Source organism: Megalops cyprinoides, chromosome 8 (assembly GCF_013368585.1).
Source record: "Megalops cyprinoides isolate fMegCyp1 chromosome 8, fMegCyp1.pri, whole genome shotgun sequence".
NCBI lineage: Eukaryota > Metazoa > Chordata > Actinopteri > Elopiformes > Megalopidae > Megalops > Megalops cyprinoides.
In genome coordinates, this window is record NC_050590.1 from 18,054,101 (window position 1) to 18,076,509 (window position 22,409).

General features: G+C 41.5%; 1 protein-coding gene across 1 annotated transcript in view; it reads left to right on the forward strand.

The window, feature by feature from the left end:
- LOC118781716 (piezo-type mechanosensitive ion channel component 1-like) overlaps positions 1-17,034 on the forward strand; it is a 60,658-nt gene extending 43,624 nt beyond the window's left edge. Inside the window, exons 20-51 of the mRNA XM_036534723.1 lie at positions 301-426; positions 698-898; positions 1,036-1,240; positions 1,743-1,847; positions 1,956-2,112; positions 2,463-2,706; positions 2,925-3,021; positions 4,040-4,205; positions 4,433-4,522; positions 4,872-4,951; positions 5,551-5,622; positions 6,720-6,820; positions 7,172-7,280; positions 7,422-7,484; positions 7,656-7,828; positions 7,937-8,031; positions 8,217-8,390; positions 8,547-8,805; positions 9,613-9,801; positions 10,038-10,302; positions 10,396-10,507; positions 11,584-11,731; positions 11,964-12,178; positions 12,520-12,678; positions 12,795-12,942; positions 13,361-13,549; positions 14,099-14,191; positions 14,462-14,634; positions 15,280-15,402; positions 15,495-15,574; positions 16,002-16,185; positions 16,423-17,034. Of these exons, the coding sequence (XP_036390616.1) occupies positions 301-426; positions 698-898; positions 1,036-1,240; positions 1,743-1,847; positions 1,956-2,112; positions 2,463-2,706; positions 2,925-3,021; positions 4,040-4,205; positions 4,433-4,522; positions 4,872-4,951; positions 5,551-5,622; positions 6,720-6,820; positions 7,172-7,280; positions 7,422-7,484; positions 7,656-7,828; positions 7,937-8,031; positions 8,217-8,390; positions 8,547-8,805; positions 9,613-9,801; positions 10,038-10,302; positions 10,396-10,507; positions 11,584-11,731; positions 11,964-12,178; positions 12,520-12,678; positions 12,795-12,942; positions 13,361-13,549; positions 14,099-14,191; positions 14,462-14,634; positions 15,280-15,402; positions 15,495-15,574; positions 16,002-16,185; positions 16,423-16,672 (4,845 nt within the window). The 3' untranslated portion in view covers positions 16,673-17,034. The remainder of the gene's footprint in view (positions 1-300; positions 427-697; positions 899-1,035; positions 1,241-1,742; positions 1,848-1,955; positions 2,113-2,462; positions 2,707-2,924; positions 3,022-4,039; positions 4,206-4,432; positions 4,523-4,871; positions 4,952-5,550; positions 5,623-6,719; positions 6,821-7,171; positions 7,281-7,421; positions 7,485-7,655; positions 7,829-7,936; positions 8,032-8,216; positions 8,391-8,546; positions 8,806-9,612; positions 9,802-10,037; positions 10,303-10,395; positions 10,508-11,583; positions 11,732-11,963; positions 12,179-12,519; positions 12,679-12,794; positions 12,943-13,360; positions 13,550-14,098; positions 14,192-14,461; positions 14,635-15,279; positions 15,403-15,494; positions 15,575-16,001; positions 16,186-16,422) is intronic.
- Positions 17,035-22,409: the final 5,375 nt, after the last annotated feature.

The window sequence follows — 22,409 nt, forward strand, 5'->3', positions numbered from 1 at the left end:
CCGATTTATTGATTTTGTTGACACGTTTAACAGTGCAGTCAACAGCTATTTAAAGAAAATAGCCATTAACTTGATTTTCTGTCATTTTCCTTTAGTTTGGCTGTGACTGTATTTATGGGATTTAATGCTAGTGAATGAACAAACTCTGTATTAGTTTAATAGGGAGGAATTAATGAAGTTAATGAAACATTGTGATCTTGAGAAAAATGTTGGTGTTTTTTTTTTTACTTTGTAGGACTTACAAGCCCATAATTATCAACTAATAATCACCACCCACTGTTTCTGTACCTCCTTGTTTAGCCTCTCACCAATGAAACCAACCTGAGGGAGAGTGAAATCCTTAATTCCACACTGTACAAAGAACCAGTGGACCCAGCCAACTGGTTTGGGTTCCGGAAGGATGCCACAGCTCTCGGATACAGTAAGGTAAGATTGAGCATCAGAGTTTGGGCTTCTGTGTTTGTATAGAGTTATATACTGCCACCATGTACTGTACCTGCAGCTGCTTAATGTTGCTGTGCTGTTTTTAGTTTAAATTTGACTGTGGGATTAAACTATCACAGCATTCCTGTGGTTTTGTGATTTAAGTGGCAGAATCCCCATTGTGATTCTATCTTACCAAATGGACAGATTACCTTTTGGCTAAAGTGACTGCACTGTGCTGACAAGAGTGTCATTTTGACTCTGCCTCATTCAGAACCACCTCCTGGTGCTCCTCCTGCTGGTGTTTGAGGCCACAGTGTACCGCCACCAAGTTCACCACTACAAGCAGCACCAGTGTTCCCCTCCTCCTATCCCAGCCATCTTCCCTGATGCCTGCAGAGACAACCTGGACCAGGGATTACTGGGCTGCATCAAGTACCTACTCAACTACTTCTTCTACAAGTTTGGCCTGGAGGTACTGCTTGCACAGCAGCCCCATTCTGTTCAGTATATGTTTTGCATAAAGCTCTAAAATAATTCAAGATAAGAATGCACTTTGTGTTATTTGGTCCCCTTAGGTGATGTCATTTACTACTCTCTTTTTGCCCCTAGATCTGCTTCCTGATGACAGTGAATGTGATTGGCCAGCGGATGAACTTCCTAGTCATTATCCATGGCTGTTGGCTAGTGGTTATCCTGACACGCCGTCGCCGGGCTGCCATCGCCAAGATCTGGCCCAAATACTGCCTGTTCCTGGTCATCTTCATGATCTACCAGTATATCCTGTGTGTGGGGATCCCTCCGGTCCTCTGTAAAGGTGACTGATAGCTTTAACTGCATGTTTCTGGGTTTCATCTCAGCACCGGCATTGTGTAATGGCAGCAGCAGTGTTGCATAGTGGTTAAGGAGCAGGACTGGTAACCGAAAGGTTGCCGGTTCAATCCCCGCTGGGACACTGCTGCTGTACCCTTGGGCACGGTACTTAACCCACAATTGCCTCAGTATATATCCAGCTGTATAAATGGATAACATTGTAAAGAACTGTAACCTATGTAAGTCGCTTTGGATAAAAGCGTCTGCCAAATGAATAAATGTAAATGTAAATGTGTAATTAAAAATAGAATAAAACAGAGCTTGTTAAATCCCTCAAAGGAAATTAGTTTCTTACCAGTGTGAAGTTGTTACTACCCATACAAGGACAATAACAATTACAATACAACAATAACAATTACAACAATTACAATAAGCTTGATGTGTTTTGAGGGGTATTACTGAACCCTCCTGAGTGTTAGTGTGTGTGTTTCACCATAATCCTGTAGATTACCCTTGGCGGTGGAACACACCTGTTACCATCAACTCTGCCCTCATCAAGTGGATCTACCTGCCAGACTTTTACACCATCCCAAACTCCAAAAACCTCATTGGTGAGTCTGTGGTCTCATTTTGATCAAGGGGAAGTATGGCCACTGTTAGTGCTACAGGTGTCATAGATAAGACACTAATGGAATGTTCTGTGTGCTCCTTCTGTGTAGCGGACTTCCTGCTTCTCATGTGCGCTTCGCAGCAGTGGATAGTCTTTGAACATGAGAAGAAAGAGGAGTGGATGGTGTTGGCTGGAGAAAACACTGATGACCCCAACCCCATGGAGGGTAGACCCATCAACCCTGCACCAAACTTCATCAACTGCAGGTATGCCTGTGTCTTCACCCAGCTTCACCAACTGTATGTATGCCTGTGTACTCTTACCAAAATAGGTGGAGTTAGGTGTATCTGTAAGACAGTATCTTCAGATGGGAGACCAACTCTTGATTTCAGTGGACTTATGCTCACCAGGTTATGGTGGTTATGGGCCTGTTATGTTATGCTTAAGTATACTGTTAGCTTACCTCTGATGGTGGACAGGATGATAACATGGAAAGACCTGAATTGGATTTAAATGACTTTGGAGTTGTGTCTTAGAGTGGATTGATGAAGGAGACTGTTGACTGTTGTCAACCATGACCTCACTCTCAATTCACCCCTGTCTCATGCTATCTTAGGTGTTACCTGGACATGGCTAAGGTATTGGCCTTCCGCTACATGTTCTGGTTTGTGTTGTCCGTGGTGTTTGTGACGGGAGCTACGCGTATCAGCATCTTTGGCCTGGGTTACCTGTTGGCTTGCTTCTACTTCCTGCTCTTCGGGACTCAAATGCTGACCAGACCCTCCAAGAGCAGGCTGGTGCTCTGGGACTGCCTCATCATGTACAACGTGGGCGTCATTATCTCCAAGAACATGCTGTCTGTGAGTGTTGTGTTTAGCATTGAATTAATCTATGTGCTCACTTGGCCTTGTGGCCACTGTTCTGTGCTTGACAACCCCATGCATCCTACAAAACACTTAGACAATTCAAAAGCGAAGTAGGCCACATCATGCCATGCCTTGGCTCTTTAAAATCACACATAGTGTGTCTACTCCATCCTCATTGTGATGATAAGATTGTGTGCACTCTTTTCGCCCAGATCCTGGCCTGCGTGTTTGTTAAGCAGATGCAAGCTAACTTCTGTTGGGTGATCCAGCTTTTCAGTCTGGTGTGCACTGTCAAGGGCTACTATGACCGTGAGTATAACACTTACCCCATTTACTCCTCAGCAAGTAGATAGCATTGTAGAGGAGTTTGTGCTTGGATGTATGTTTGTGTCTATGTCTGTAGGTTTGTATATTTGTCTGTGCACATATGGTTTGTGTGGGTGTTAGCATGTCTGAACTGGTAACAGCTACTAAGGAAAACATGAGTGCATTGTCACATGGTAGATTTCCATTCAAACAGTGAGGGGTTGATTGTGTGTATTTGTGTGCATTATGGCTTGTCTTCGCTCACCACGATGGAAGTGTTCATGCATTCAGGTTATGCAACCATCCTCTTTTAAAGCCTGAAGTGGACGGGATTTCCATTGTGCTGCACCAAGGAAGTGGCTCTTCACTTATATTTTCTGCCACCATTTAGACTACAAAATTAAAAGTTTAGATACAGAGCCACATTTGTGTAACATTAGTGTTGCAAAACATTATGATTTACCAGTAATTATTCATTATATATTCATTACAAGAGCACATATATTGGTGCTTTATTCTGCTCTATCACAGCTAACAATACTTGCAACAGACATAATTCCCTACAATTGCTATTAACTTGTATCTTTTGCCATTATTTTTGGTAGTGAATAGAATGATCAATTGACATTGAATGTGAAATGGGCTGATATGTTAAGATGGAAGGTGATGCAGCCACTTAAAGTGGAACTGAATATTTAAATAAGCATGGTATAATCATAATATCACAATACTGTATTTTCATTTACTAAAGTACTAACTTTAACTTGCCAGACATTCAACAAACCATACCCACTTTTAGTATATTGTCACTGACATGCGAACACTGAACAGGTTTGTTTGACTAAGTAAAAGCAAGTTATAAAAGTAATTAAAAAAAACTGTGTCAGCTCATCAAGAGTCAGTCTGTAAATTGAATAGTGGAGACAAGGCATTGTAGTGATCCATAAAGCTGCTTGACAGAAAGTACTGTATGTTTATTCAGAATGAACAGGGACTGACTGTACATGTTTGTGTGTCACAGCCAAGGATGTGAGTGATAAGGATTGTGTGCTGCCAGTGGAGGAGGCCGGGATCATCTGGGACAGCATCTGTTTCTTTTTCCTACTGCTGCAGAGGAGAGTCTTCCTCAGCTTCTACTTCCTGCATGTCATGGCAGATCTACAAGCCTCAGCTCGCCAGGCCTCCCGGTAAGTTTAGATCTCACTGTGATCCCTGTGTATTGGTCTCTGTTTAAGTTGTGCATAGTCTGTTTCTATTCTTTGCTTATTCCAGGTTGTAGATGATCCCAGTGTTTTTTGCACTGTGGCTAAATGTCTTTCCTACTGTAATGTTGTGAACTTCCTGTATGTGTGTGTGTGTATGTGTATGTGTGTCTGCAGGGCTGTAGTAATTATGGTTCTTTGTCTCTCACCAGGGGTTTTGAACTATTCAGAGCCAGTATTGTGAAGAGCATGAGATTCCACCAACAGGCTGAGCAGAAGTCTCTCACACAGCTCAAGAGATCGTGAGTACCTTGGGATGCAACTGTTTAAAAGTTTCTTAAACTTTCTTTGGCCAAAAAAGAGATTATACCCATCAACCACATAGCAACTGAACCTAACGTCCTATTAAAGTGAATCATGCTATTTAATTTCATTCCAGGATCAACATTAAGCTGTAGTCCAGTCATTTCTTTCTGTATATGCTTATGACACTATACTAATTGTATAAACAATCTCTGGGAAACAGATGGCCGAGCCCTGGCTCAGAGAAATGTCAATCAGATTAAGTATCAGTAACTGTGGTGAAGCTGAGTGTAAAGTAATACCACAGCATGAGTAAAGCAGAATCTAATGTAATGTGTGTCTCTGTAGAATGGAACGCATTCGAGCCAAACAGCAGAAATACAAAGAAAGCCGTCGTGCCTCCAGCAGTAAGTGTGAGGAGTTCTCAGGTACACCCCTATGGCCATTGATCTCTACCAAAATTAGTGTTACATGAGCATTTGACATATACATAGCTATCATCATTTTTCACTGTCCAGTAAACTGAATAGCTTTTTGCAAGATCTTTGTACATGCAAGCATCTACTGGAAGCCATAATAGTTTACATTACAGCATTCTCACTATGTACCCTCTTATTCACAAAAAACTATGACTTTGTCCATGAACCTTTATGGATTTATATGTAGTATAAAACATTTTAGAAAAAAAAACAAATATATATTTAAAAAAACAAAGATGCAATAATCATGGCACAAAACACAAAATAGCACAGTGATGAAAAGACATCCGGACTCCCCTAGATGGACACGCACACACACAAATGTATTCTGTATACATTTAGAAATAGCGGGTCTTTAGTTAGATTTGAGATGTCATTGTGAACATTATATTGGCCCTTTACACTTTGAGACCCTTTAGAGTGAATTAACATCCCACTGCAGGGCATCCCTGCTGAGCTGTGTTGCAGGTAGAAGTCGATGCCACTGTGCTACATTGTGAGAACAGCGGGGTCTGTGTGGGGCTTACTGCTCCTCTCTTCTTTGACAGAATCACATGAAGACAAAAAGAGCTCCAAGCAAGAAAAGATGTGGTGGCGTCCTTGGGTTGACCATGCTACTGGTATATATGTCCACACATAGTCTTGTGTCAGCCTCTATTACTTATGTGCATCCACACTAAGAGGGACAGTTTTGGAGGTCATTTTCCCAAACAAAACATCCAAAAAGCTTTGTCTCCCTTTGTCTGCCCTCATGGAAACAGGTCCCCTAGCTGCCATTCAGAGACTGTTCCCCTGAAATAGAATTTACCCAGGTTGACAATTAGTGCAGTTGTAAAGGCAAACTTCAAGGTAAAAACTACAGTGGTGTGTGTATGTGTGTGTGTGTGTGTGTGTGTGTGTGTATGTGTTTACTCAGTCGATGGGTTCCATGTTTATACACATCCAGGCAGTATGATGACAGTGTTTCATGTGAAATACCATGTCAAATTATGCGGGCTGGAACCATGAAGTGCACTTTATACAGAGAAGTGGGATTTACTCTCTTTGATATTGAGAGGTACTATTTTCCCTGCCAGTGCTTGGTTTATCCCTGTGTCTAAAGAATGTGTGCTGGCCATGAAATCTTTACATACCACATATTTACAGAGATGTTGACATTAGCACAGGGCTAAGTATACTACAGACATTAAGTCAAACATTATGTCAGTCACTTTGCCCTTCAGTTTCTGTATGTCAGTGTATTGGTCCTGATACTATTATATCTCATACAGTCGAAAGAAGTGGATGTTTCCAGTCATTATTGTCTTCCAGCCCAAACTGTATTTCCTATGTGCCCTAGATATGTTCGGCTGTGGCCATTTCCCCAGCTGTTATGATTGCAAAGTCACTCTGTGATTGTACATGCTAATAAAGCCTTCTATGCTGAATGCCATTATATGTGATGCTGTGAAATTTGCTAAAGCCCTCACAGACAGACAACGGGTGTGTGCTGGAGAAAGTGATTTCAAATCAAGAGAAAACCTGCTATCGTGTGCATAAGTGTCCTTATGGTCTATGATATTTTAATTTTCCTGTTAATTTCTTCCTCTTGGTTGTACAGATTTCTCCCTGGCCTTTAATTTCTTTCTGATGTACTGATGAGCCCTGGCTGTGTGACAACCAGTGAAACCAATTCACTAATGTATGTTTCTGTCTGTACACCTGCTTTTCCTTGCAGTGCTGCACTCAGGAGAGTATTACCTGTTTGAGTCAGACAGTGAGGAAGAAGATGAGCCACTGGCAGAGGACCATAAACCCCCAAGACAAAGTGCCTCTCAGGTAAGCGACAGCCCCACCACCCCTATTCCTCTCTCCCTCAAAGGAGAAAGCCAAGGTCAACAGATGTCCAGGGTCACAATGGAAGGTCGCTGTGGTGGTCAAGGTCATGATTAGGAAATACACTTACATTGCCAGTTAAGTAAAAGTACATTTCTAAAATAGGTAGCATTAAGTCACCTTGGAGATGCAGTTATTTTTGCTATTGGAAGGTTGCAACATAAATTCGTCCTGTGAGGGCTATAGCCCAGGACTGTTTTCACTGTCCATATCCAAGTCTTAGCTGGTGAATGAACACAAGTTTGCTGCTGGCTGCATACCTGTTCTAAATCCTCCCTGATCCTGTGCCTATAGCTGGCATACCAGGCCTGGGTGACTAATGCCAAGGCAGCCCTGCGGGAGCGTCAGCAGCGCCAGAAGGAGCTGCAGCGGCTTGAGAGGGAGAGAAGCTTCCAGACGTCAGGTCAAACATGCAACACAGGCAGTTCCATCAGTCATCCCATACTTACCTTGGCTGGGCTTGATTTTCAACAGGAAACTAGTGAAGCACAACACTCTATGATATGGCTTACTCTTCTTTTCTTTTTTTGGCTCTGGGCAACAGGTGAGGGAGATGAAGTGGAGGACATGGAGGAAGAGGAGGAGGCAAAGGAGGAAGAGAATTCAGGTAACAACCAATATGTGGGTCCTTTCTATTGTATATGACGAAATTGGTTTAGTACTAGAATGTGTATTGTTTCTGCAGTGTAATTTCACCTGTTATGAGAGCTTATTCCTTTTGATGCGTAATAGCATATGTAATGATTACGATTTCATTTCTGGCCCGGCCTTTTCCCAGGGAGGAGTGACATTGTACAGAGAATCCTGGATATCCTGAAGTTCCTCTGGGTGCTCTTCCTGGCCATGGTGGATGGTGTGACTCAGTGGCTTAATCTGCTGACCAAGCAGTATGTGGACACCTCCACTGTGCTCTGTAATCAGCGCTACTTCATCACCCATAACATCATCCAGGTGGCTGCCCTCTTGGTTTTTAATGCCTTTCATAGCCACTAGAGGAAACATGCAGGAGTGGTAGAAAAATGTGAGAGAGACCTGTTTCTGAACTGTGCTCTGTTCTAGGAGGACCTGGCGTCCCAAGGCAGTGAAAGCCCCACTGTGGAGACTTGTCTGGATGAGCTGGACGCTGAGAACATCAACACTAGCAGTGCAACCAGGTGAACTTAGACAGCAAGAGCCTAAACATGCATCCAAATGTCAGTACGCCTGGCAACACACTCCGTGGCAGTTTAATTTACACTAAATCAGTTTTGACTCCTATAATACTGAGTTATTTTTTTCAAAAACTTTCAAAAAGATTAATGTGAGTGGTAGAATAATATGAGTTATGTTTCCTCCACAGTGGATTGGAGCTAGAGGAGCTGATGGACACAGAGCAGACCACTCCTCAGACCAATGACAACAGTAGCACTACTCTCTGTTCAGAACCTACCCTGGAGCTGGAACCAGAACCACAACCTCCAACCAGTCAGCGATCACGACACACCAGGACTGCCAGTGAGATACTAGCGGACAGGTATACATCATGTCAGAATTCACAAATTTGAAATAGCAGATCACAATTAGAACTTTACTTCTACTACTTGGGACTTTACTACCCTGCTTCACTTCTCTGCTTTGCAAATTTAAGTGCTCATAGGTTGTCTTCTCCTGTCTCCTTGTGTCATTTTAGGCAGTTCTTTGTGGAGGAGCTGGTCCAGAGCCAACAGTTCTACGCCTCTCAGAACCGGGCTCTTAAGCTACTGTTTGCTCTCTATAACCTGCTGGCAGCCCACTCAGAGCTGGTGTGCTATTTCATCATCGTGCTCAATAATGTGGTGACTGCCTCCGTCATCTCCTTGGTCCTGCCCATTCTCGTCTTCCTGTGGGCTATGCTGGCAGTGCCTCGCCCCACCAAAAAGTTTTGGATGACTGCTATCGTCTACACTGAGGTGAGTCACTTTTACAGACTCCTGTTTGATTACTAGTTGCATTCCTCCCCCTACAGGCAATGATGTGAAGCATTAACTAAAACTTCATCAGTACAGTTAAGTTGCATACATAACATAGGCAAGACTAGCCTGAAAATTCCACTCTTAAAGCTACACCCAAACTAATAATAACACTATTAGTAACTATTTTACTAATAGTAAAAAAATGTCAATGTACTGTATGTCTTGATAGCTTTTAGAATTTGGTATATTGATAGAATGGGCTATCTTGACATGTGCAAATACATAGCTAGTGACCAAGAAAGTGAGGTAGACACCAATTAAATTATTCAAAGTATGTGATGGAGCAGTTTTGCTAATATTTAAAACATACATTCAGTTTGTAGATTAGATTAGCTCAGTGACTAGTCTGATTAAATCAAAAGAGGAAATCAAGAGTTTTAATTGTTTCCTTTGTTCTCATTCTCTTCAGGAGGGTATGGCTGTCAAAAGAGGATCCAGTATAGAGCATTATAGTGTTCTTGTGTTAGATCTCAGTTCTCACACGATAAGCCTAATGTACAACTGGCAGTTACAAAAAGAAAGTTTGGTGAAAAAGGGGAAATGTGCAAGATATTATGAATGTGACACTTTACCTTTGAACAAGGTGCCCCCCATAACTAGCAAAAATACAACTTTCAAAAATGGGTCACAAACTGCATAAGCTGTACTATACTCATTTACAGTTAAACAAGTATATGTTAAGTGTTTGCTTTGCTTAATTTCCTTACTGAGTTCAGTTGTTTCTTTTCCCTGGTCTGTTCATAGGTAATGGTTGTGGTAAAGTACATGTTCCAGTTTGGGTTCTTCCCCTGGAACAGTGCGTTTGAAACCAAACTGAATGAAGACAAGCCTTATTTTCCACCTCGCATCCTGGGCTTGGAGAAGACTGACAACTACATCCGGTATGACCTGCTGCAGCTGCTAGCCCTCTTCTTCCACCGTTCTCTGCTGCAGGTATGGGGCTACAGTCTACCAAACACCTTTCGACCCTTCACGTTTATATGGAATTATCTGCCATTGAGTAATGTTTTTGGTGTGGTTTTGAGAATTTAATCTGTCTATTTGACTGTGATTGACAGTCTGTTTGACTGTGTGTGGTGTTCAGTGTGTTCAATTAACTCCGATGGTGTTTCTGTCTGTGATATTCAATGTGTGTAACTCTGTTGTAACTCTGCTTCTGTCCCACTCAGCGTTATGGCCTATGGGACGAGGAGGGTCCCATAGAGGAGAAGAGCCAGCCATCAGGGGGTAGCATTGAGAAGGAGAAGCCTCACCTCAGCCCTAATTCCAGCCTCACTGAACTGGACGACATAAAGCCAGACCTGGATGAGAAGACAGAGTCTGAGCAGGACCAAAATATTATCCCTACACCAGAGGCCCCTACCCCTGCAGAGAAGCCTGAGAAGAAGAAGAGTGGTTTGCTCCGCTTCCGCAAAAAGAAGCAGAGGAGTGAAGGTGAGGAAGACCATCTATTAAACAGTGAGTGAAATGACGGTCAAGCATGAATACCTAAGGGCTCATTGATCTTTTTCATCCAATTCTTAACAGATGCCAAAGAAACCAAAGAGTCCAAGAAGAAATTGAGGGCAAAACGCAGAGAGGCAGTGAGCAAGAAGCTGAAGGCAGCGGGGGAGAAACTGAAACTCCTCTTTGTCTCTATGTGGGTATAAAGATATGCCATGTATACTGCTGTCTAAATCTATATTTGCCATGACCTGATAAAGAAATTAATAAAAATGGATAGAGGGGAGTCCAAAATGAGGGGAACAACACTGGTCTATTTAATCCAGTGAAATTATCTATGTAATTAACCGGTGAAATGCAGTATGTAAAGGATAGTTTTAACACAAGTAACACTCTTCAGCCACACTGCTGCATGTACTCTCCCTAGTAGAGTGGAATGAGTCTGGAATGCTGGCATGGGAAACTTTGTGGGCACAAAATGCTACAGCAGCAATGTTACTTACTAATAATCATTCAGTAGATATGAATTTCCTTACAATCAACGTGTGAAGATTGCATTTAATGTGGTCATAGTAGTACTTATATTTGGCATGGAGTCCAAGAAAGGGATCACACCTGGCTGTGGGCTGAGGCTACTGACTCCCTTTTTGGACATCATGAACAGGGAAAAGAAAGGGGGAGATAGCAGTGGTTACGGTCTTGCAACATGTTTTAAATGTTACCAAGATTTTGAGTCTCTGATGGCATGTGCAAGCCATTATATGTACAATACTGAGAGATACAATATCATGTTTCTAGTAGTGCCATTGTGAATGATCAATCATCTTTAAAATGAAATCAGCAATATGGTAATATTATATTATATTATATTATATTATATTATATTATATTATTGGTAATACCATGGTGATGGCATTTTATTCATTATTTTGATCATTGAAGAATTTTGGTCAGTTTTGATGTCCTTGATGGCAAATTCATGGCAAATTGGATCATTCAGCATTTCTGCAAATGCATTATAAACTAGAGTATATGTATGTTAACTATAGAATCTATTGTAAGTAATTTGTAATGCCGCTGCTGTGAGAGAATGTTATATGTAGAAGTATGCACAACTGTATATAATATATATATATATTATATATATTAATATACTTGCATGCTATGTACATGAAGCTGCTGTTACTGATACATCTACTGGCGCAACTAATGGAAAGAAGCTATTATCTCTGACAGTGGATGATGTTGATGATTCTGGGTAATGTTTTCCAGTGTACGTAAGGTCTACAAACCGATCTATGGATTCTTCTATGACATCCTACACGCAGAGTATCGTGCAACAACGGACGTGTATGCCCTGATGTTCCTCACTGATGTGGTGGATTTCATCATTATCGTTTTTGGATTCTGGGCTTTTGGGGTGAGCACATCTACAGCTTTTCACACCACACTCGTTATGAAGTCCATAGCTGCTCTTTGCCTCAGTCATATCTATGGCTATACCCACATTGCCTTGATGGTATTGTCAGACAAATCAACTTTATGTTCCCTTTGAGCTTTTCATTCATTTGTTAAAGCATGTGAGGTGATCATCAGCCTATATCTGAATGTAACATTTCTAATATATCTGATGAATGGCCATTCACCCTCAGAAACACTCTGCAGCTGCAGACATCGCTTCCACACTGTCAGAGGACCAAGTGCCTGAGGCCTTCCTTGTGATGCTGCTCATTCAGTTCAGCACCATGATCATTGACCGTGCCCTGTACCTGCGCAAGACTGTTCTGGGAAAGCTGATCTTCCAGATCATCCTGGTCTTTGGCATTCACATCTGGATGTTTTTCATCTTGCCAGCAGTCACAGAGAGGTGAAAAAGGCTTTTTTACACTCTTGCAACTGTCAGGTCCAATACAGCATCAGGTAGCTGTATTCACAAGGGCTCTGTGTTGGAACAAACTCACATGTGCTAATAGTGTCTGCCCATCTTGAAAAATGCTGCATTCTCCTCTACAAAATGCTCTTAATTGGAGTGGTAAGACTGTGAGACCTACATTGTTACCCCAGGTTAATCACTTATGTTCAAAATGCAGATGTCCTCTGTGTATAGCCATTATTGTCATTTACATTTGACAATAAACCTCATGCTGTTGTCACTTCTTACAGTTACCACTTCCAGGAATAACCACACATGACTTCCTGTCCCCACAGGATGTTCAGTCAGAATTCGGTGGCCCAACTCTGGTATTTTGTCAAGTGTATCTACTTCGCCCTCTCCGCCTATCAGATCCGTTGTGGCTACCCCACTCGCATTCTCGGCAACTTCCTCACCAAGAAGTACAACCATCTCAATCTCTTCCTTTTTCAAGGGTGATTATTGCTGTCTGTTTATCCTCCTTACTCTACCACCTACAGTCACAGGGAGGACAGTATCCAGTTACATCAGAAATGCTATCCACATTGATGTGTTTTAAACTTTTTTCCAGGTTCCGATTGGTCCCGTTTTTAGTGGAGCTTCGAGCAGTGATGGACTGGGTCTGGACTGACACCACCCTATCTCTCTCAAACTGGATGTGTGTGGAGGACATCTATGCCAACATCTTCATCATAAAGTGCAGCCGTGAGACAGAGAAGGTTCACAAGCTTTTGGCAATATCTTTTGACCTCTGACCTTGCTCCCTGACCTTTGACTTTTCTGTTCAAGCTGTAGTTCTTCACTCTGAAATGTGTCCCTGGTTTCTGTGCTGTGACTCCACTCTCTGACCTGTGATTTTCAAAATTTGACCTGTGATCATGCTGTCTGACCCATGATCCTCCTCTCTGACCTGTAAAACTTCTTGTGATAGTGATGTGATAGTGACACTTGTTTCCAGTCTGTCAACCTGCTCTCTGACCTGTGGTCCTGCTCTTTAATCTGTAGGGTTTCGCTCTCATCTTCAACTCTCTGAGTCGTTCCGCCCTTTAGCATTGGATCGTCTTCTCTGATTGTAACCTTGCAATCTGGTTCTGCTCTCCAATGGTGTGTCTCATGTTTGTTGTGTGTTTCTTTCAGAAATACCCCCAGCCAAAGGGACAGAAGAAGAAGAAGATTGTGAAATATGGGATGGGAGGGCTTATCATCTTCTTCCTGATCTGCATCATCTGGTTTCCACTACTCTTCATCTCATTGGTCAGATCTGTTGTGGGAGTTGTCAACCATCCAGTGGATGTTACCGTCACTGTCAAGCTAGGAGGTTATGAGGTAAGAAATGAGACATGAGTAGTGTTTGTTGTTTTTTTTTCAACCATTTTGATTTTCTACCCCATATAGTTAGGATCCAGAGAACTGCAATCCACAGTAATATGACTTCAGATTTTTTACAACAGATTTTTTTGTCTTCATCAAGACAACCATAAATATAAATAGCGTGGTATCCCTTCCCTAAAAAGGTGATGATTACAATAGCACACTGGCTTGATTTCAAACGTTTGTTAATCACATAGCTGTGGATGTCCATTTCCATTGCATTGCATCTTAAAATATCACACTGGCATTTGTCACCTACAGTTCAGATTGTAGATGGTAATGCAGTTAAGTTGAGTACAGGAAACTTCAAAACCATTGGAATAACAGTTAGTGGTGGTGTGACTGTTGTTTCTGTGGAATCATTAATGTATATGAAAAGGGTCCACAATTAACTACTGTTTTTGATTACCTAATATATGTCTGTTCTGTGTAAAGTCTGAAATTTGACTATCAGTGATCTGTACAGCTCTCTTAGAGATTAATCACACATGCTCCTCTCCACAGCCCCTGTTCACAATGAGTGTACAGCAGCAGTCCATCCAGCCCTTCACTGAGCAGGACTACACAGATTTGACAAGCCAGTTTGGAAAAAATGCTGTGAGTGCAGGCTTTTTTCTGAGTTCAGTCAGTTGTTTACTTTCACCTGGACATCCTGTTTGTTTATGTAATGGAGGCTATCCAGTAGAAAAGGGGCCAGAAGATCAAAAAACATGAATAATGTAATTTTATTAAGTAATTTCAAATGTGGTAGCACACCCTGCTGAAGACATGGAGAGATGTCATTGTAATGCTGTTGTGTTCACAATCCAAACCCTTTTCCTTAAGTTGTGAATTCCTGGAGTTGGAGTCTTGTGTCTGTCTACTCAGGTGGCCATGCAGTTCATCACCCTGTACAGCTACGAGGACATTGTGACAGCCAAAATCGAGGGCAGCTCAGGATCTGTGTGGCGCATCAGTCCTCCTAGCCGACAGGAAGTCATTAAGGAGCTTCTGGGTAGCCCTGTGGACATGACACTGCGCTTATCCTGGAATTTCCAGAGGTCTGTGTGTAAGAGATAGTTATAGTCATTTAGGGTACCTCTGCCCTTTTTTTTGGCTTGGCACACTTCTTTATCCAGGGCAGGGTATTCAGCTTCTTTCACATGCTGTAACCCACTTGCACAGCTGTTCTCTTTTTACAAGGGCAACAGGGTAAAAAGTGGTTACAAAAGGTGTAACAAAGATACAAAGCAAGGCCCCACAACCTTCAGGACTTGAGTGTGGTACCTTTGACTACTGGTCAGTACTGCCCATGATAGTACAAGTTAATTGTATAAGGTGGAAGCTATCTTGAATATGCCTTGTTATTTAAACTGTAGAAAATTGTGACGTAAAGCTGAGTTTTCACACAACGGCCAATTTTTGATTATTGATTCAGTTCTGAGTACATTTGGGCTTGTCTTCTTTCTTCTGGTCTGGCTGTTTTTGTTACTGTTGTTCCTTTTAATATTTATATACACATGTCATGTTAGATTGTGTCTATATGTATCCCAAGGTCACCACTGCTGGTATTTAATTATGACTATGTTTGGATTATTGTGTTGCACATATTATGTGTGCATATGAAGTGAGCTGTCCCGGGACACTAAACAGTTGTGTTTCTGCCTGTGTTTCTCCTATATCTCTAACACCATTTTTGTCCTCAGGGACCTGGGGAAAGGTGGCACAGTGGAACACACTTTTGACAAGCACTCTGTCAATTTGGAGCCTGGCAACCCAGTCCGGGCAGACCTGGCCTCGCTGCTTGTGGGAAACCGCACAGAAGCAGTGTACGTCAGATCACTTTGATCAATTCCCCAGTAGCACCATGGCCACACATAGTTTCCACTGTATGTAATGTAATATGTGCTTTGTTCTGCAGACGTGTGCCTCATATGTTCCCCAACTTCATCCGGGCCCCAAATGGTGCAGAGGCCAAACCGGTCAGTCAGCTGTATGAAGGTGAGAGAAGACCATCCCCCTTCCCATATGACACATTTTGTTAGAAATCTGGAAGCCTGGAACATAATACATGAGACACATCCCAGTAAAGAGGAAGGTGAATGCAACAATTAATTTTGAGCTGTGATGCTTTACATAACAGCCATGAATTATGTTTCAGTATGTTGCCATGTGGAACCATTACTGGAATCATTAGATCTGGTTCTAGGTTTTTCAGAGTTCGTCAGGTAGGGTGTCCCACATTCTACTCTGTAACCTGTGGAATAAGGGAGGATGTGGATGCTGTCTGCATATCTGCATATGCTTGTTCTGCATTAGGAGTGGAGTTTGGGAGAATCAAACAGCATATGCCATGCTGTCTCTACATTCAGGTAGAGAATGGAGGAGCATCTTACACCCACTCACTCCCCTACCCTATTCTGTTCAGGTGATGAGGATTACCAGGATGTGACTCTGACGCTGATGAAGGACCACTTGCAGAACGGCAGTGGGATGCTGGAGTGGTGGGACATCAGCATCGCAGACTGTGCAGAGAACTGTGATGTTCTCCCCATGGTCATCTTCAATGATAAAGTCAGCCCGCCCAGCCTGGGCTTCCTGGCAGGATATGGGTAAGAAGCTCCCCTCAATCTACTTTCACACCATACAGCTACCATTCAGTCACCTACAGGTTCAGGGCATATTTGCCTTCATAAAATGAAATCAGTCTTTGTATTTTATTAATTTGTAACCAAAACTACACTTTTTAGTTTTGCCTTCTTACCTTCTCTCCATCAATAACACAGTTCTGAGCGTAACACCCATTATTCTTTGAGTGTGACTGTTCAAATTGGCATTTCTGTCGGCAGGATCATGGGCTTGTACGTGTCAGTGGTGCTGGTGATCGGGAAGTTTGTTCGCGGGTTCTTCAGCGAGATCTCCCACTCCATCATGTTTGAGGAGCTACCTTGTGTGGACCGAATCCTCAAGCTCTGCACCGACATCTTCCTGGTGCGGGAGACGGGCGAACTGGAGCTGGAGGAAGAGCTCTACTCTAAACTCATCTTCCTCTACCGCTCTCCAGAGACCATGATCAAGTGGACTCGGGAAAAAGACTAAGCAGCTCAGTTCAGGGCCCCTCTCTCAGTTCAAGGTCCCTCTGCTGTGTGCAGTAATCTGAACCTCCTGCCACTGACATCTTGCTCCAGTGAGTTGAAGCCCTTTGGCAAGAAACACTGACAAGGAATGGGACTTGTTGTCTGTATATGTACAAACGCAGTCCTGGTGGTTGCTCCTGTTGGTGCCACTGCACTGGACTGACCGGTGGTGAATCACAGCTGCTGACAGTTTGCTTGATTTCTCAAGGCAAGGCCTTGCTAGTTACCATAACAACAGCCTGGTATCTCTCTCTGTAACATCAAGGCTGTGCAAACTTTTGGAGACTCCCATCCCTTCTAACAATCATGTAGCACTAGGCCACATGACATCATGGAAGAAGGATTGTATCATTTCTCTTATCTGACAAATCTAGAGCAGCCAAATAAAAGGTTTTAATGAGGGTGGTGTGAAAAGAAAAGAGAGATTTTGAAGAGAGGTAATGCTGTTGACAGTCAGAACACTATTGTAAAAGATTGTCTGAGTAATCACTTGCAAAAAACTGTTTACACATTTACACATAGTACTTAAGATAGGATGAAAACAAACATTTTGTATGTTGTATGTGGCTGTACGCTCATTGACAAAAGTGAAAAATCAAAGACTTGAATTCTTTTAAACTGAAAAAGAAAAATCTATTTACTGTCTAATGTAATTGTTTTAATGACAAAGTACAGAAACATTGATGTTTCATGTAAAGAATAATGGGCCATGATGACCCAGAACAGTAAACTATCCAGAGCCATGCTGGGAAACTGTATATGTAATATGAAGGGATGATGAAAACAGATGTGATTTATAGAAAGTTGCTGGAATAGTTTTATAAATAATGACACTCTGGTCAGCAAAAGCACAATTCCACTGTTGTAGTGCCAAATTTTATGACTAATTTAATGTTTGTTTTTTTTCCAAATTGTCACAATATTTTTATTGCTATTCCCTAAACAATTACCAGTGTAAACACACACATACACACACACACACACTACATACATACATGCATACATACATACTCACATACTCACTTACATACATAAATACATACACTAAATAAACATTTTTATACTTAATACAAATTTTTATTTTTTTAAATTGCTTGCTCTTCAGAGTTGCTTTAATGGAAATCATGAGCTGCAGTCCTCTAGGTTGTAGAATTACACATGCAAGGATATATTTTTCTCATTAACAGTGCGAGTCATTTCAGTGTCAATATTGTACATCAACACAATAATAAATGGCAATAAGTATTCCTGACCTATGTTCCTTGTGTACCATCCTGCTGTGTCTATCAGTGCTCATTTCAGTTAATTATATCCAAAAAGCAGTTTTTTAAATCCATTTAAAAGGGTGAATTGGAAATATTGTAGCTGTTGATAGCATAATTACCAGTTAAATTGTCCACTCTTACAACCAAAACATTTTGTTTAAGACAAACTTACCAATTTTGTCATTATAATTACTTTGAATGATTTTTTCTTACTTGACATGCCCTCGAACATTGATCAAGCTCTGCTGAAAAGTGCAATTTGCTTCTGTTTCTGTATGTGAGATATAATTCCACAGTTGTTCATGTCAGTGGTTATGTAAAATTTATTCCTAAAATGCACTAGTTTCCAGCATCTTCTTCTCCTCTTCCTCCATCAACAGAAACTTGCTGAACTCCTCCTCCACCTGGCATGTTACTTTTTTACTTTTATCAAGCCATCCTCTGGTCTCGATTAATGATGGTCCTCCAAACAGCACGGTTGCCCATAACACTTTGGATCTCTTTGTCGTTAAGTTCTGTGTCCATCTTTAGTTGGTCAATGTAGTTGTATGCTGGTCTCCCTTGTCGTCTGCTTCCATGGGTAGGGATCCAGAACAAGAGGTCGCTCACTACTTTATCCTGCGAACCTCATCCTTCTCCTTCTGATCATGTCAGTGAGACGTGGTAGCTCAACATAGAGATCTTTATTTGAGATGTGATGCATAGTATCTACTCTAACGTTGAGCACTGTTCTTAGCAGCCTGGTATAGCAGTCATCTACTCTGTTGGCTGCAGCAGCCAAGATAGTCCATGACTCACAGCCACAGAACAAGACACTCTCAACCGTGGCTTTAAAGAGGCAGATCTTGAGGTCCCTTCTCATTTTAGACTTCCAGACTTCATTTTCTTTGATGCTTGCCAAGCTTGGACCTTCCTGATGGATATGTCCCTGTCAGCGTTTTCTACATGGCCACCCAGGTATTTGAAGTCATAAATTTCTTTGAGATCTTTCCCCTCTAGTGTGATGATCCTTTTTGCATCCTTCTGATTGTAAGACATAAACTTTGTCTTCTTGGCTCTCAAGGAGAGTCCCATATCACCAGTCGCTAGTTCTGTTCTGCATAGGAGTTCTTGTGCTTGCTTGATCTCATTTGAAGTTAGGACAATATCATCTGCGAAATCCATGTCAGTCAACATTTTAGGGCCGTGACACCTGCTTCTCCTTTCCATCATGAATCGTAACTCTTCCTCCTAGTGCATAGTCAAGAACTATAACAAAGAGATATGACCTAGGTGTACCTCCCTAAAGGACTCTGGCAGTGATGCTGAAGAGAACAGTCGGACCATCAGGTTTGTCAACCTTAGCCTTTGTGCCCCTGTACATAGCTGGTATGGCTTTAACGATCGTAGAGGGTAGACCATATGCTTTCAGTATCTTTATCATCTTCTGACGATTTACAGAGTCAAAGGCTTTGCAGAAGTCAATAAAGATCAATACAGCAGGGAGCCTGAACTCTTTGACTCCTTCAATCAATCATCAAAGTGCAAGGACGTAATTCACTGTTGCTCTTCCTGCTGTGAAGCCATCCTGGTTAACCCTCAAATGATGGTCAATTAATGGTCTGATTCTATTGAGAATGAGCTTATTGAACAGCTTTGCCACCAGTGAAGTAAGGCTTATTCCCCTGTAGTTGCCTGGGTCACTGAGAATACCTGATTTGAATACAGGGATAATGTTGGATATTTTCCAGAGATCTGGATTGTCATCATTTAAAGCTTCATTGCAGAAGTAGAGGAGAATCACATCCAAGTCACATCTTTTTATGAAAAAAGATGTCTGGCATGTTACTACATTAATATGTTACAGAATGTGTACTGACACTGTAAACACTGTGGAGTCACAGGAGATAAGCATATGTGCTTAAAAAAATAATGTAGTTAAACACTGTTTGTATCTCCTCTCCCACAAAAGCACCTTTTAGGACACATGGTCCTGCAGCAGCCACAGTCCAGGAACAGCTCCACATTTGTTTGACAGAGTAGCTGTGCACCAGCGCATAACAAGGTTCAAAAGACTGACTTCACTAAACAAACAGAATGACTTGTCAAAGAAAATGCTGTAGGCGTGATCTCTGAACAGAATGACCTCAAAATATAATATATATGTCCTGTGCATGCTCTCTGTTTGAGGTACTAAAAAGTATAGAATTGCTACATGTTATGCAATTCCACAAAAATACATATCCTAAATAAATTCATTTGGGTGTACAGACTAATGGGTGAAGACTAATTGCAGACAGGCAGTGATGATGAATTGTTTCTTTCTCCAGGGCCTCACCCTCATGATCACAGCACTGTGCAGGTTGAGATGAAGATCTGAAAGTAATGAATGCTGTCAGCTCTGTTTTTCCTCTAGTCCAGACGCAGGCAGCTGGAGTATTGTATCCTATTAAAGAATGGAAAAAGAGGAGAATGCCCAGAGTGTCCACATTTGGCAACAGCCTGGCAGGACACTCTACAGCAGTCAAGGATTAGGTCACTGGTGTAGGAGAGTTGGGCTGGACTAACTCTTCTCAACCCACCTGTGCCAAGCACTAAGAAGAGCATTTTTTTTTACAACTGTATACCATAGCTTTGAAAAGACAGCTTGGATTAAATGCATCTGTAATGAGTGCAAAGAAAATTATTTTATATGTGCAGGTTAAAAAAGGTTTGAATAAAATGTAACTGTAATAATACTGATGAGCATAATAAAAACTTAAATCAGCTCAGATTGTCTGTCCCATTCACTGGTCCTGATTTATAAGATAATTATGAGCCTTAGTCTAGAGACAAAGCCTCACCTTGGTGTCAAAGCCAGGAATGAAAACTGATGGAATGCTTAATAGTTTATTACAGAGCAAGAATTATTTTGAGGAGTCATTACTCATGGGATGGATGGAAAAACTATCTCTATACTAGGAAGCAAGGTAGCCTTAAACACTGAAGATTGAAAATACATTTTCCTTAGACTGTAAGTAATGGTGAAAGTACCTTTCCCCTCTCCATGATTGTGTTCAGTGTTGTCCATCCACCCAGAGAGATGTGACTCTCACTATCACCTTCAAGCAGACTTCTGCTTTTGCCATGTGTTACTCCCTTTCTAAAATACATTGTTACTGACCACACCAAAACACATATTGTCAGCCCCAAATCACATGCAGTTATAAGATCGCCCATAAATGTGCACTAATATTGTGCTGAGACATCCCAAAATACTATCGCCCTCACTGAAAGGGCCCAGAATCGGGCACAACTGACGGCGCTACTATACATGTCCTTATCACCAAATACTTCACAATACCATGAGGGTTTGGGGTATTTTTCACTTATTGGTAGTTACTTACTGAAACACAGAACTCAAGCAGTACTTCAAAGCTTTCCCTGAGGACTTGACCTACATTAACACATTAACGATCAAAGAGAAATTTCTGCCTCCATCATTGCTGTCTTAAGATGTTCTTTGGGGGAATTAGCATTTGCCTGGATTGAAATATCCCACCTGAACATTCTACTGTGTAATGACCACTAGTACAATATTCATTTAAGAGAATGTTATGTAAGCCTCTCATCCATGGATAACACAGGTGAAAAGACAGCTTGGATTAAATGCATCTGTAATGAGTGCAAAGAAAATTATTTTATATGTGCAGGTTAAAAAAGGTTTGAATAAAATGTAACTGTAATAATACTGATGAGCATAATAAAAACTTAAATCAGCTCAGATTGTCTGTCCCATTCACTGGTCCTGATTTATAAGATAATTAGCTAGGGTAGGGTATTAGAGGGTAGCTAATTTCGAAGCAGCACGGATGGATCCATTTTTGTTGGGCTGATATAAATCTATAGCTGCACTGAAGGCAATGCAATGGAGAAAACAGAATAATAATTGTAAGACATACATTTTCTATGTCACGTGTCTAAATACTGCGTGTGACAAAATATCTTAATAAATGTTGAGTAAAAAAAAAAAAAGAAAATATAGCGAAGAAAAACTGCAGCTGAACTTCGAAGTTACTCTAAATTTAGAGCATATCAACTCAACTCTCACTGGCACAGTGCCGCTATCGTTGATGACGTAGCCAGCCAAACAACATAGAAGTCACGGCGATGAAGAACAGCAAAGATTTTGGTTACCACTATGTTCCATATGCACTATATGTACCTTTTCCAAAACGCCTACTCTCAATATTCAATAAAGCGAGAAATGAAAGTTTAATTTATGTATACAGCGCCAGCTAGCGAGGGCAGAAAGTTAGGTACGATGTAGTAAAGACTCTTGGGTATTGTAGTTTAAATGTGTGCTTATTCTCCAGACGGAACATACCATTGAACTGCAATACCCACAAAAGATTTCAGCTGAAGCGGCTTTAAAGGATTTTTGTTTTGGTTAATGTTTACTTCTCTAGTGTCCGG